This window comes from Podarcis filfolensis, assembly GCF_964270895.1.
Source record: "Podarcis filfolensis genome assembly, chromosome: 2".
NCBI classification, from domain to species: domain Eukaryota; kingdom Metazoa; phylum Chordata; class Lepidosauria; order Squamata; family Lacertidae; genus Podarcis; species Podarcis filfolensis.
In genome coordinates, this window is record NC_139605.1 from 105,596,200 (window position 1) to 105,609,108 (window position 12,909).

The window sequence follows — 12,909 nt, forward strand, 5'->3', positions numbered from 1 at the left end:
AATGATTAATAATAAGACCTACAAAGGGGAGGATGGAAGTCCAGGAGATTCCTTGGAATCTTGTTTTTTATTATCTATGTTCAATATATGACTGTTAAATTTTAATCTGAAAAACCAAATAAATAACTTTCAAAAATAAAAAGTCCTTCTCGGACTGAGTGCTCGGTCACATGGAATGGAAAGCCAGGAAGGGACCTGGGTGTCCCATTTGCAACCTGCCCAGCCCTCCTGAGGGACGCGGGTGGCGCTGTGGGTTAAACCAGAGAGCCTAGGGCTTGCCGATCAGAAGGTCGGCGGTTCGAATGCCCGCAACGGGGTGAGCTCCCGTTGCTCGGTCCCTGCTCCTGCCAACCTAGCAGTTCAAAAGCAAGTGCAAGTAGATAAATAGGTACCGCTCTGGCGGGAAGGTAAACAGCATTTTCATGCGCTGCTCTGGTTCGCCAGAAGCAGCTTAGTCATGCTGGCCACATGACCCGGAAGCTGCATGCTGGCTCCCTCGGCCTATAGATTGAGATGAGCGCCGCAACCCCAGAGTTGGCCACGAATGGACCTAATGGTCAGGGGTCCCTTTACCTTTTACCAGCCCTCCTAATCAAACCTTACTTTGTCCTCAGGCAATTCTCTCGATGATCTTACTCAACATTTGACGCCGTACCATATTGTTAACCTGGCTTGATTTGTGAGATGGTTGCTGTAAACAGGCCATCTTAATCAGACAGGTCTCGTCAACGCAAAGCCATGAAACCAACCCAAAGTCAGTACCTTTATATTTGGTCACCACTGCTGAGTTCATGCTATGAGGTTCTTGGAAAGTGACAGTGAGTGATGTGCTGCTTGTCACCATGAGGCAGACGTTGGTCGGTGCCTCGGGGGCTCCTGGGAGCAAAGAGAAAACATTGTGTTACAGGCGGAACAAATACTTTTCAAACAGTGCTCATCAAAGAAACGTCCCCAAACCATACAAAAAACTGGTGAGCTTTCATATGGTGTTGATTTGAACGCTACTAGGCAGTCTATGCTAATGAGATCAGATGGACGCTATTTGTTTGTTTGGTTGCCTTCATCTCTTTTGGATAATGCTAGCACCCCAGAAATCAAACATTTCCTCGATATATGTAAATAAGAAACACACAGATGCTTGCCGAGATCAGTACTAGGACAGATAAGGAACCAAAGAATGCGTTAAATTTTGTTACTTATTTTTGATCTGCATTTCAAATTATTGCTGAATAAGCAAGCACATTTATACAGCAGCTCAAACCATTGCTTTATTTTCTACCCAGTGAAAACAATTATCTGCAGCAGTAGCATGGCCATCTTTTACACTTTTGCCAGAGAGTAACTTCCCAAAAGCACAAGTGAACTTATTTTGGCATCTAGCTATGTATAAGGTTGAAGTGTAAGCTTTATCAAACTGTAGTAATTGAAACAAGTTTGTTTCCGTATTATATATATACACACACACACATATATACATACACACACACACACACTTTTCAAATTTATACATTTCACTAGTTTTATACATTTCACTAATTTTACATTCATACATTCATTTTGACATTTCAAAATTGACTTGCACCTCCCTCTTTTTGTGGTTCCTTAAATTTATTTTTAATATCTTCTGCATATCCATATCAACTTAACTTGCTTATTTATTAATCTTCTTTAAATATATACTCTTGTAAAACTTCAGGTTGTTACAATGATCTTGCCAATGTTTTTATCTGTTTATAATTTATCTGTAAAGATTCAATAAACCATTTCCATTCTTTTATAAAAGATTTGTCATCTTGAGAGAAAAGCTTTAGGGAAATCACTGTCATAAAGAATATGGCAATCGTTTAATTAAATAGTGTTATGTACTGAGCTTGGATCCTAGAACAATAGGCAGGTAGGATCCTAGAAGGCAGCAACTTGATTGGTCTGCAGGAGCTGCCCAATCCGGTTTGAGGAGGAAGTGAATCAGCAACCTGATTGGCCCGCAGGAGCACCCCAATCAGGTTCCAGGAGGGGAGTTGAATCAGCCAATCATGCGGGACCAATTGTGTAAATAATGTATATATAGCCAGAGGTTTTGGGGGGAAACTCACTCACTGTTGACCATGAGCTGAAATAAGGAGCATGAAATCAACACACAACTCTGAGTATATTTCAAATACTTTTAACTGTTTTTAGCCTATTAATTAATCTAAAGGTAAAGGGGCCCCTGACCATTAGGTCTAGTTGTGACCGACTCTGGGGTTGGGGCGCTCATCTCGCTTTATTGGCTGAGGGAGCTGGCGTACAGCTTCTGGGTCATGTGGCCAGCATGACTAAGCTGCTTCTGGCGAACCAGAGCAGCGCACAGAAACACCTTTTACCTTCCCGCTGGAGCGATACCTATTTATCTACTTGCACTTTGACGTGCTCTCGAACTGCTAGGTTGGCAGGAGCAGGGACCGAGCAACGGGAGCTCACCCCATTGCAGGGATTCGAATTGCCAACCTTCTGATCGGCAAGCCCTGGGCTCTGTGGTTTAACCCACAGCGCCACCCACGTCCCTATTAATTAATCTAGTAAATGTAAATTCAAATAAACATTGCTGCATCTCTTAAAAATAAAGGTGTCTTCTGTTTTGTATAGTAGAAGCCTTAAGAAAGCATCATGTACTTGCAGATGCTGATTTACAGCTATGAGAAATGTGGCTCCCTGTCATCTTCATGAACTAGATAAGGTCTTCTCGAATCCCACCACCCACATTACTTTAAGTTTCAGAAGGCAACTTGTTCTATCCGCACCAGTACCCCTGGTTTTAAGACTGAGATCTACTGCTCTGCATGAACACCAGTGAGGATGAATAATTGGTTTTTCTTACTGGAATGTTCATAGCCCGATTTCATGCGCTTGTAGAGTCGGTGTCTCCACTCCCAGGTCTTCAGCTGCTTCTCCTTCTCGGAGCTGTCTGTGCTGAGCCCTTCATTCATTACTTCTGCAGACAGATCGCTGACTCGTTGCTGGGCCTCTTGAACTAAGCTGCTCAGATGGAGCGACCTGCTTTCCATGCTGACAACTGGCAGGGGAAGGGAAATGTCAAAGTTAGCACTAGGACTTTGGCATGGCAAAATTGCAGATTTCATCCACTTGACCAGGGGTTAGGGTGAGAAGAGAAGAAGAAGAGAAGAGTTTGGATTTGATACCCGGCTTTATCACTACCCGAAGGAGTCTCCAAGCGGCTAACATTCTCCTTTCCCTTCCTCCCCCACAACAAACACTATGTGAGGTGAGTGAGGCTGAAAGACTTCAGAGAAGTGTGACTGGCCCAGCAGCTGCATGTGGAGGAGCGGGGAAGTGAACCCGGTTCCCCAGATTACGAGTCCACCGCTCTTAACCACTACACCACACTGGTGAAGTGCAGGGGAGAAAGATCAATGTGCGGGACTAGTCTGGCCAAAATCCTTTTGCTGTGACCCAGAAGCGGAGCCCCACCAGCATGCTCTATCACACTGCAAGAGACTCTGAAGAACAGAACACAGGAAGAAGAGTTTGGATTTGATATCCCGCTTTTTCACTACCCGAAGGAGTCTCAAAGTGGCTAACATTCTCCTTTCCCTGCAGGTTCTGCAGCTTCTCCTGGCTCCTGCATTGTACGCTTTTAGGCGTCTGGCGAAAGCATTCCTCTTTAACCAAGCCTTGGGCTGATTAACATCCAATGCCCTTTTAAAATGTGTTGGGGAGGGGAGATTATTGGGCTGTTCTTGTTCTTATTTTTACTATGTATTTTGTGATTTTATCTTGTGAACTGCCCTGAGACATGCAGGTATAGTGCAGTATACAAATTTCATCATCATCATCCCTAATTATTTACTTTGAGAACTAGGGATGATGGAAGATAGAGTCCAACAACATTTGGGAGAGAAGAAGAAGAAGAAGAAGAAGAGGAGGAGGAGGAGGAGGAGGAGGAGGAGTTGGAGTTGGAGTTTGGATTTGATATCCCGCCTTTCACTCCCCTTAAGGAGTCTCCAAGCAGCTAACAATTTCCTTTCCCTTCCTCCCCCACAACAAACACTCTGTGAGGTGAGTGGGGCTGAGAGACTTCAGAGAAGTGTGACTAGCCCAAGGTCACCCAGCAGCTGCATGTGGAGGAGCGGGGAAGCGAACCCGGTTCCCCAGATTATGAGACTACCGCTCTTAACCACTACACCACACTGGAAGAACATAGGAAGCACTAAGCCTTACAAGGAGCGCTTGAAGGAGATGAGTATGTTTAGCCTGGAAAAGAGGTGACTGAGAGGAGATATGAGAGCCATCTTCAAATATCTTAAGGGCTGTCACATGGAAGAGGAAGCATGCTTGTTTTCTCTTGCTCTGGAGGGTAGGACTCAAGGCAATGGCTTCAAGTTACAGGAAAAGAGATTCAGTCTAAAAATTTGGGGGGAAACTTGACAGTAAGAGCTGTTTGGCAGTAGAGCTGACTCCCACGAGAGGTTGTGGGCTCTCCTTCCTTGGAGGTTTTTAAGCAGGTGTTGGGTGGCCATCTGTCATGGATACTTTAGCTGAGATTCCTGCATTGGAGGGGGTTGGATTAGATGGCCCTTGGGCCCCTTCCAATTCTATGATTCTAAGGGCTATTTAGGGACACGGGTGGCGCTGTGGGTTAAACCACAGAGCCTAGGACTTGCCGATCAGAAGGTCAGCGGTTCGAATCCCCATGACGGGGTGAGCTCCCGTTGCTCGGTCCCTGCTCCTGCCAACCTAGCAGTACGAAAGCACGTCAAAGTGCAAGTAGATCAATAGGTACCACTCTGGTGGGAAGGTAAACGGGGTTTCTGTGCTCTGCTCTGGTTTCACCAGAAGTGGCTTAGTCATGCTGGCCACATGACCCGGAAGCTGTATGCCGGCTCCCTCGGCCAATAAAGCAAGATGAGCGCCGCAACCCCAGAGTCGGTCACGGCTGGACCTAATGATCAGGCGTCCCTTTACCTTTACCTTAAGGGCTATTTATTAATCTAGAACAATTATATCTTGTCTCCCACAACAACTTTCAAGTTGCCTTGTAACAACCATTGGTACCATAACGAAACCACAAACAAATCCAGCTAAAAATTATATAAACATTAAAGATTTGTTTTAAATAATATAATTAAAAACCCCATCCCAACCTTAGATGTACTTGCTAACTACATATTGAGTGCATCATTTAAAGGAAAATGTAAAGAACCCCTGGACGGTGTCCAGTCAGAGAAGACTATGGGGTACAGTGCTCATCTTGCTTTCAGGCCGAGGGAGCCAATGTTTGTCCACAGACAGCTTTCCGGGTCATGTAGCCAGCATGACTAAACTGCTTCTGGCGCAACGGGACACCGTGACGGAAACCAGAGTGCACGGAAATGCCGTTTACCTTCCCATTGCTGCAGTACCTATTTATCTACTTGCACTGGTGTGCTTTCGAACTGCTAGGTTGGCAGGAGCTGGGACAGAGCAACGGGCGCACCCTCCATCTAGGGGATTCGAACCGCCGACCTTCTGATCGGCAAGCCCAAGAGGCTCAGTGGTTTAGACCACAGTGCCACCCGCATCCCTATGAGTGTACCCTTTATGTAAGTCTGGCCCTCTGTATCACTGATCCGCTGCTGGGCAGGGAGAAGGGAGAAAGGAAATTAAATCCAGCTCCCTGGTGGTGCCAAACTGCTGGATGGTAACTGAAAGTTCCCAATCACATATGCAGGACCCAATCATTTTGCACAATTCCCTGACCTGCTGAAGTTATGGGTATGAGGACGCAGGGTTTAGCCTTCAGGTGGCCCCTAGATGGATCGAAACGCCAAATTTAAAAAATGGCGATAAGTGCAGAGCAATATTATTATTTTTTTAATGGAAATGAAGTGGTTATAGATTCGCATTCTCTGTGTTCATAGGCATGTTTGCATTAATGACAGGAAATGAATATAATTTATGATTGCCCCCGCATGCCATCAGACTACATTTGTTTACCGATGAAGTCAATGAAAAATTAGTTTAGTCTTTTTTTCTCTTTTTTTCCCTGACTGCTGTTTAGAACACTCAGGACTGTGTTTTCCTGCAGATCTGTCATGCCTAATGAATGTTGCTTCAGCCGTCAATCACGTACTCCAAAACCCTGTCACACTTTTTTTTTTCCAGTCACGAACCCATGACAGAAAAATAAACAAATAAATATAAAACTACACAACTCTTTTCATTGAGCAGCTATACTATACAAGGAGTGGGGGTGGGAGCGGGAGCAGGGGGTGGGGATGAAAATAATCTCCTGGGAAGGTTAAAAGAGCCCAGGATAAATGATAATGTAAGTGCTGTGGACATAGCAAAGCAATAAAGGTACACCAATTCTGGCTTTTTTAAAAAGGGAGGGGGGGAGTAATGCACCCTCACATACACGCACAGTCCAGTGGAAAAAAAAAATCGGCAATATTAGTAGCCTCAAGGTGCAATTTCCTGGAGCTCAGAGATTGACAGGTCAGTACTAAATGCTGTTAATTTAACTAACTCCAAATTAATGGCAGAGTCTGCTCAGTCCGGACCCCTGAAAACACAGTTTCATTATGGACATGCTGGGAAAGACCTAAATATAGGCATTGACGGTCTCGAGCAAAATCTGTGGGCTTCGGTGTATTTTTAGCCACAGGTAAGGCGTCAAAATGTGTGTCATGGATTAATGGGCTTGGCAAGCTGCTCGCTCTCCCCTCGCAAACAAACAAGCAAACAAAAACAAAAACGGACTGAGACCGTCCCATGAAAGAAGACAAAGGACAGTTTCATAAGCCACTTGTGAAGTGCTCTTAGTGTATTAGCGGAGTGCTGATATTGGACAGGAATGGGCCTTCAGTAGCAGCCAGCAAAGCAGACATAGCACAGCCACGCATGTAAAAATACAAGGATTTCATTTGTCTCTGGCTGTCAGTTTTCCCTCTCCCAGCCAGGGCTCAGCGAACTTCATTCGGCTTTCATTGGGATCCTGCAAGACCAAAAGCACAGTCCCAGGGCTCTAGATTCTGGATTTATTTATTTGTCTTATTTATTGTGCAGTTGCTCGAGGATCTCGTGTGGCTCAGTGCTATTAAAGGACAGACAAATTCAAAGGTCGCAATTTATCACACAGCCCCACATCCCACTGAATTTTCAACTGGACAAATTAACTCACTGCTTAGCATTCATGCAGTGCTAACCGAGTGCTAGGTGCTGCTCACATCCAAAGGGGGCTTTCATTCGTGCATAGAAGACTTTTTGTGCAATTCTTACAAAATATCGAAATCACAGTGCATTTTGGGGACTATATTATACAGCCCATGGGTAGGCAACCTAAGGCCCGGGGGCCAGATGCGGCCCAATCGCCTTCTAAATCTGGCCCGTGCACGGTCTGGGAATCAGCATGTTTTTACATGAGTAGAACGTGTCCTTTTACTTAAAATGCATCTCTGGGTTATTTGTGGGGCCTGCCTGGTGTTTTTACACGAGTACAATGTGTGCTTTTATTTAAAATGCATCTCTGGGTTATTTGTGGGGCATTCATTCTCCCCCCCCCATAAAGTTTGGCCCCCCACAAGGTCTGAGGGATAGTGGACCGGCCCCCTGCTGAAAAAGTTTGCTGACCCCTGATATAGCCCTTTTTCGGTGGGGAGCAATTTTAGAGCAAATTTAGCTACTCAAAAAGCAATAGGTGCATGGGTCTCCATTTGCAAGGTTCTGAAAAGCAAGCTTGTCTGATGACACACACATCTATTATCCAATTACAGCTAGAGCTGAATGGAATTTGTGCCCAATTTTGAAGCTATTTTTTAAAAATAATAATAACCTGTAACTGGATAATAGATACAGTGGTACCTCGGGTTAAGTACTTAATTCGTTCCAGAGGTCCGTACTTAACCTCAAACTGTTCTTAACCTGAAGCACCACTTTAGCTAATGGGGCCTCCTGCTGCCGCCGTGCCGCCGGAGCACGATTTCTGTTCTCATCCTGAAGCAAAGTTCTTAACCTGAAGCACTATTTCTGGGTTAGCGGAGTCTGTAACCTGAAGCGTATGTAACCTGAAGCGTATGTAACCCGAGGTACCACTGTACCTCGAAGTAAGTATGTTTGCATAAATATCCTAAGGCATGATTTACAAGTTAGCCTCCGTTTTTCCGCTCATGTTAATGGGGTTTAAACATGGGCACAGGGCTCTGAATCTCCAGGGACTGTACGCTCTGCGCATCATGCTTGGGCCCTGCCACAGGACATATTTCTCTCCGTAATGCCAATTGTCATACGCAAGTCCTCATGCACCTTATGCCTAGACACAACTCCCCACTGTGCTTGCCTGACCCTTTTCTGTACAATTCAGCTACAGTACGCATTCTGCCATACTTACAGTGAGGACTCTCTTTTGCCCCAGCCTTCAAAAGAATCTTGGCAATAGGCACATTATTTGTCAGGATGGCGATGTCCAGCGCAGTTAGCCCCTCGCTGTTAGGAGTGTTGAGATCCAGCTCCTCGGGTGTGTATTGATAGAGGAGAATCTGGACAGCGTCCAGGTCTTGCTGCTCCACAGCTTCCAGCATGGCTTCACAGCACTGAAAGTTCTGTTCATCCACATGAGATTTTTTTTTTTTAAAAAATAAACAACACAAAAGCTGTCAACATAACTGTGCATCTTAGCATCTCTTCTCACATTTTTACTTTTATTTTTTCAATCATAAGCTCACAGAAACACACACACACACTTAAAATAAGGAAGCAGAACCTTTTTCAACCTGAGAGTGATGTTCCTCCATGATACAGCTTTTTTGGACAGGCAGAACTGTTACCTTTGTACAGTAGTGGCGCTGTGGTCTAAACCACAGAGCCTCTTGGACTAGCTGCTCAGAAGGTCGGCGGTTTGAATCCCCATGACGGGGTGAGCTCCCATTGCTTTGTCCCAGCTCCTGCCAACCTAGAAGTTTGAAAGCACGCCAGTGGAAGTAGATAAATAGGTACCCCTGCGGTGTGAAGGAAACAGCGTTTCTGAGCACTATGGCTTCAATCACGGTGTTCTGTTGTGCCAGAAGCAGTTTAGTCTGATGGCCACAGGACCCAGAAAGCTGTCCATGGACAAACGCCAGCTCCCTCGGCCTGACAGTGAGATGAGTGCCGCAACCCCATAGTTGCCTTTCACTGGACCTAACCTTTACCTTTTTACCTTACAGTAGCTTACATTCCCAGTAGTGATGTATGGAAGTGAGAGCTGGACCATAAAGAAGGCTGATTGCCGAAGAATTGGTGCTTTTGAATTATGGTGCTGGAGGAGACTCTTGAGAGTCCCATGAACTGCAAGAAGATCAAACCTATCCATTCTTGAGGAAATCAGCCCTGAGTGCTCACTGGAAGGACAGATCGTGAAGCTGAGGCTCCAATACTTTGGCCACCTCATGAGAAGAGAAGACTCCCTGGAAAAGACCCTGATGTTGGGAAAGATGGAGGGCACAAGGAGAAGGGGACAACAGAGGACGAGATGGTTGGACAGTGTTATAGAAGTGACCAGCATGAGTTTGACTAAACTGTGGGAGGCAGTGGAAGACAGGAGTGCTTGGCGTCCTCTGGTCCAGGGGGTCACGAAGAGTCGGACATGACTAAAAAACAACAACAAAGCTTACATTCCACCCTCTCCAAATGTTTCTTTGTGCACAAACACCTTTGCACCAACAATAGGAGCCAACTCCTAGGGGCTGTGGGGCTTTGGTCCACACAATAAAATATTTGAGGGGGCTGCCCCCCAGTTAATGGGCATTGCCATTCAAATGTTGTGCGTGACCACATTGTGTGATCAACTATGTGGGTCAGGGCTATACTGGCCTCTCCCAGTATTTTATTCAAGATGGCACCCCTGCCACCAACCCAGAGCAAGAAGAATTGCTACAGGTAAACAACATATTCCAGCCAAACTAAGCAGGGTGGTGAGGACCAGAATCAGTGAGGAGTATGGTTAGGGAAAAGAGGTGTAGCCGGTGGAAAATCCTGAGGGGAGAATAGACTGGAGGGCAGGATTTGACCAGTGGACCTGAGGTTTGCCACCGTTGAACTAGAGTATCGCTAGCCCCAAATCAGTGCTGGTTGTGTTATGTTAACACAGAGAAGCATGTTTGGGAAGTGGTGATATAGTTTTGCTCTCTCTCTCTGTGTGTGTGTGTGTGTGTGTGTGTGTGTGTGTGTTTGTGAATGAATGAGAGAGAGAGAGAGAGAGTGCAGCCAATTTTAGGAGAGATGCATCCTGCAGGGCTGGTGAACATCAGAAAAGACAACCTTGGGAAGAGTGTGTGTGTTTTAAATTCAAAATGGCGCAACTGATGGTTTCTTTATCTCCACGGCTAACAATGCAAAGTATCATAGTCATAATCAAAGGGGTAGGATAAAAAGTTTAATATCCAAGAGACAAAAACAGAATACGGTTACAAATTTAGAAGTGGAGGGAAAGAACATTTATAAACCAAATGAGATTAGAAACTGTTTTCAGAGTTATTTCAGGAGACTTTATGCACAAGGGCCGGTGAATGAAAAAGAAATAGAAGAATTTCTTAAAAAATATGGATTACAAAAAATTTCTGAACAAAGTAAGGTGATTTTGAACCAGAAGATAACTGATCAAGAAATTGAGGGAGCCATTCAAAATATGCAATTGGGAAAATCTCCAGGACCTGATGGACTGACCTCCAGATATTATAAGGCTTTGAAAGAATGGCTTATACAACCGTTGAAGGAGGTCTGTAACGAAATTTTAGAGGGGAAGAAGGCACCTGAATCGTGGAAAGAAGCGTATATTACACTTATACCAAAGTCAGAGACTGAGAAGAACCAGGTTAAGAACTACCGCCCTATATCATGACTTAATGTGGATTACAAAATTTTTGCAGACATTTTGGCAAAAAGATTGAAGAGAGTTTTGGTGGGGGAGATCCATAAAGACCAAGCGGGCTTTCTTCCAGGAAGACATTTGTCAGACAATGTGAGAAACATAATAGATATTATGGAGTTGCTGGAAGTTAATATTAATACTAAGGCAGTATTAATATTTGTGGATGCGGAGAAAGCCTTTGACAATATTTCTTGGAGTTTTATGAAAAAGAATCTCCAAGGAATGGGGGTAGGCCAAGGTTTTGAGAATGGTATAGGTGCAATTTATTCTGAACAAAAAGCAAAACTGATTTTAAATAATGTGGTAACAGAAGAATTTGCTATTGAAAAAGGGACACGACAGGGGTGCCCAATATCCCCATTACTTTTTATATCTGTCTTGGAGGTTTTATTAAACATGATCAGAGGGGACCAGCTGGTTAAAGGGATTCAGGTCGGAGCTAAACAATATAAATTGAGAGCGTTTGCAGATGATCTAGTATTAACTTTACAAGAGCCAGACACTAGTACGAGAAGAGTTTTAGAGCTAATACAAGCATTTGGTCAAGTAGCAGGATTTAAGTTGAACAAACAGAAAATGAAAGTATTGGATAAAAACCTAACAGTTGCTGAGAGAGAGAAGTTCCAGAGTGAAACTGGTTTAATGGTAGCAAAGAAGGTGAAATACCTGGGGATTAACTTAACATCTAAGAATGTGAACTTATTTAAAGACAATTATGAGAAATGTTGGACAGAAGTTAAGAAAGATCTAGAAATATGGTCAAATTTGAGACTTTCCTTGTTAGGCCGAATTGCTGTTATTAAGATGAATGTGTTGCCGAGAATGTTGTTTTTGTTTCAAACATTGCAGATTTTGGATAAAATGGATTGTTTCAAGAGGTGGCAAAAAGACATATCTAGATTTGTCTGGCAGGGCAAAAAGCCCAGAATAAAATTTAAGATACTAACTGATGCAAAAGAAAGAGGGGGGTTTGCCCTGCCGGACTTAAAGCTGTATTATGAATCAGCGGCTTTTTGCTGGCTGAAAAGCTGGCTGCTTCTTGAAAACACAGACATTTTGGATTTGGAAGGGTTCAATAACAGATTTGGCTGGCATGCATATATATGGTATGACAAGGTTAAAACCCACCAAGGTTTCAAAAACCATATCGTTAGGAAAGCATTATACAATGTTTGGATTCGGTACAAAGATTTGTTGGAAAACAAAACCCCTAGGTGGTTGTCACCAATGGAAGCTAAGGAAGTGAAAAAACTTAATATGGAATCCAAATGGCCAAAATATTGGGAAATTATAGAACATGAGGAGGGAAAAGTGAAATTGCAGAGTTATGAGAAATTGAAGTCCAAAGTAAGAGACTGGCTTCATTATTACCAGATAAATGAAGTTTTCAAACTGGACAGGAAAATTGGCTTCCAGGTGGAGAGGTCAAAATTAGAAACAGAGCTATTGGAACCCAATACTAAGAATCTGTCAAGAATGTATAACTTGCTGTTGAAATGGAATACACAGGATGAGACGGTTAAATCAGCTATGATTAAATGGGCACAAGATATTGGTCATGACATTATGTTTGCTGACTGGGAACAGTTATGGACTACCGGTATAAAGTTTACGGCATGTAATGCCTTAAGAGAGAACATTATGAAAATGATCTATAGGTGGTACATGACCCCAGTCAAACTTGCAAAAATTTATCATACGCCCAATAATAAATGTTGGAAATGTAAGGAAACTGAAGGTACTTTCTACCATCTTTGGTGGACGTGCCCAAGGATCAAGGTCTTCTGGGAAATGATTTATAATGAAATGAAAAAGGTGCTTAAATGCACATTCGTGAAGAAACCAGAAGCCTTCCTCCTGGGCATGGTAGGCCAATTGGTGTCAAGGAAAGATAGGACGTTATTTATGTATGCTACAACAGCAGCAAGAGTACTCTTAGCAAAGTATTGGAAGACACAAGAGCTACCCACACTGGAAGAATGGCAGACCAAGGTGATAGACTACATGGGACTGGCTGAGATGACTGG

General features: G+C 43.9%; 1 protein-coding gene across 4 annotated transcripts in view; it reads right to left on the reverse strand.

Moving 5' to 3' along the window:
• Window positions 1-12,909, reverse strand: part of ANKFN1 (ankyrin repeat and fibronectin type III domain containing 1) — a 271,898-nt gene that overhangs the window by 91,150 nt on the left and 167,839 nt on the right. For all 4 annotated transcript variants that reach the window (XM_083598613.1, XM_083598612.1, XM_083598615.1 and 1 more), the window contains exons 5-7: window positions 8,366-8,576; window positions 2,858-3,052; window positions 763-876 (exon numbers count right to left, since the gene is read on the reverse strand). In XM_083598613.1, the coding sequence (XP_083454739.1) occupies window positions 763-876; window positions 2,858-3,052; window positions 8,366-8,576 (520 nt within the window). The remainder of the gene's footprint in view (window positions 1-762; window positions 877-2,857; window positions 3,053-8,365; window positions 8,577-12,909) is intronic.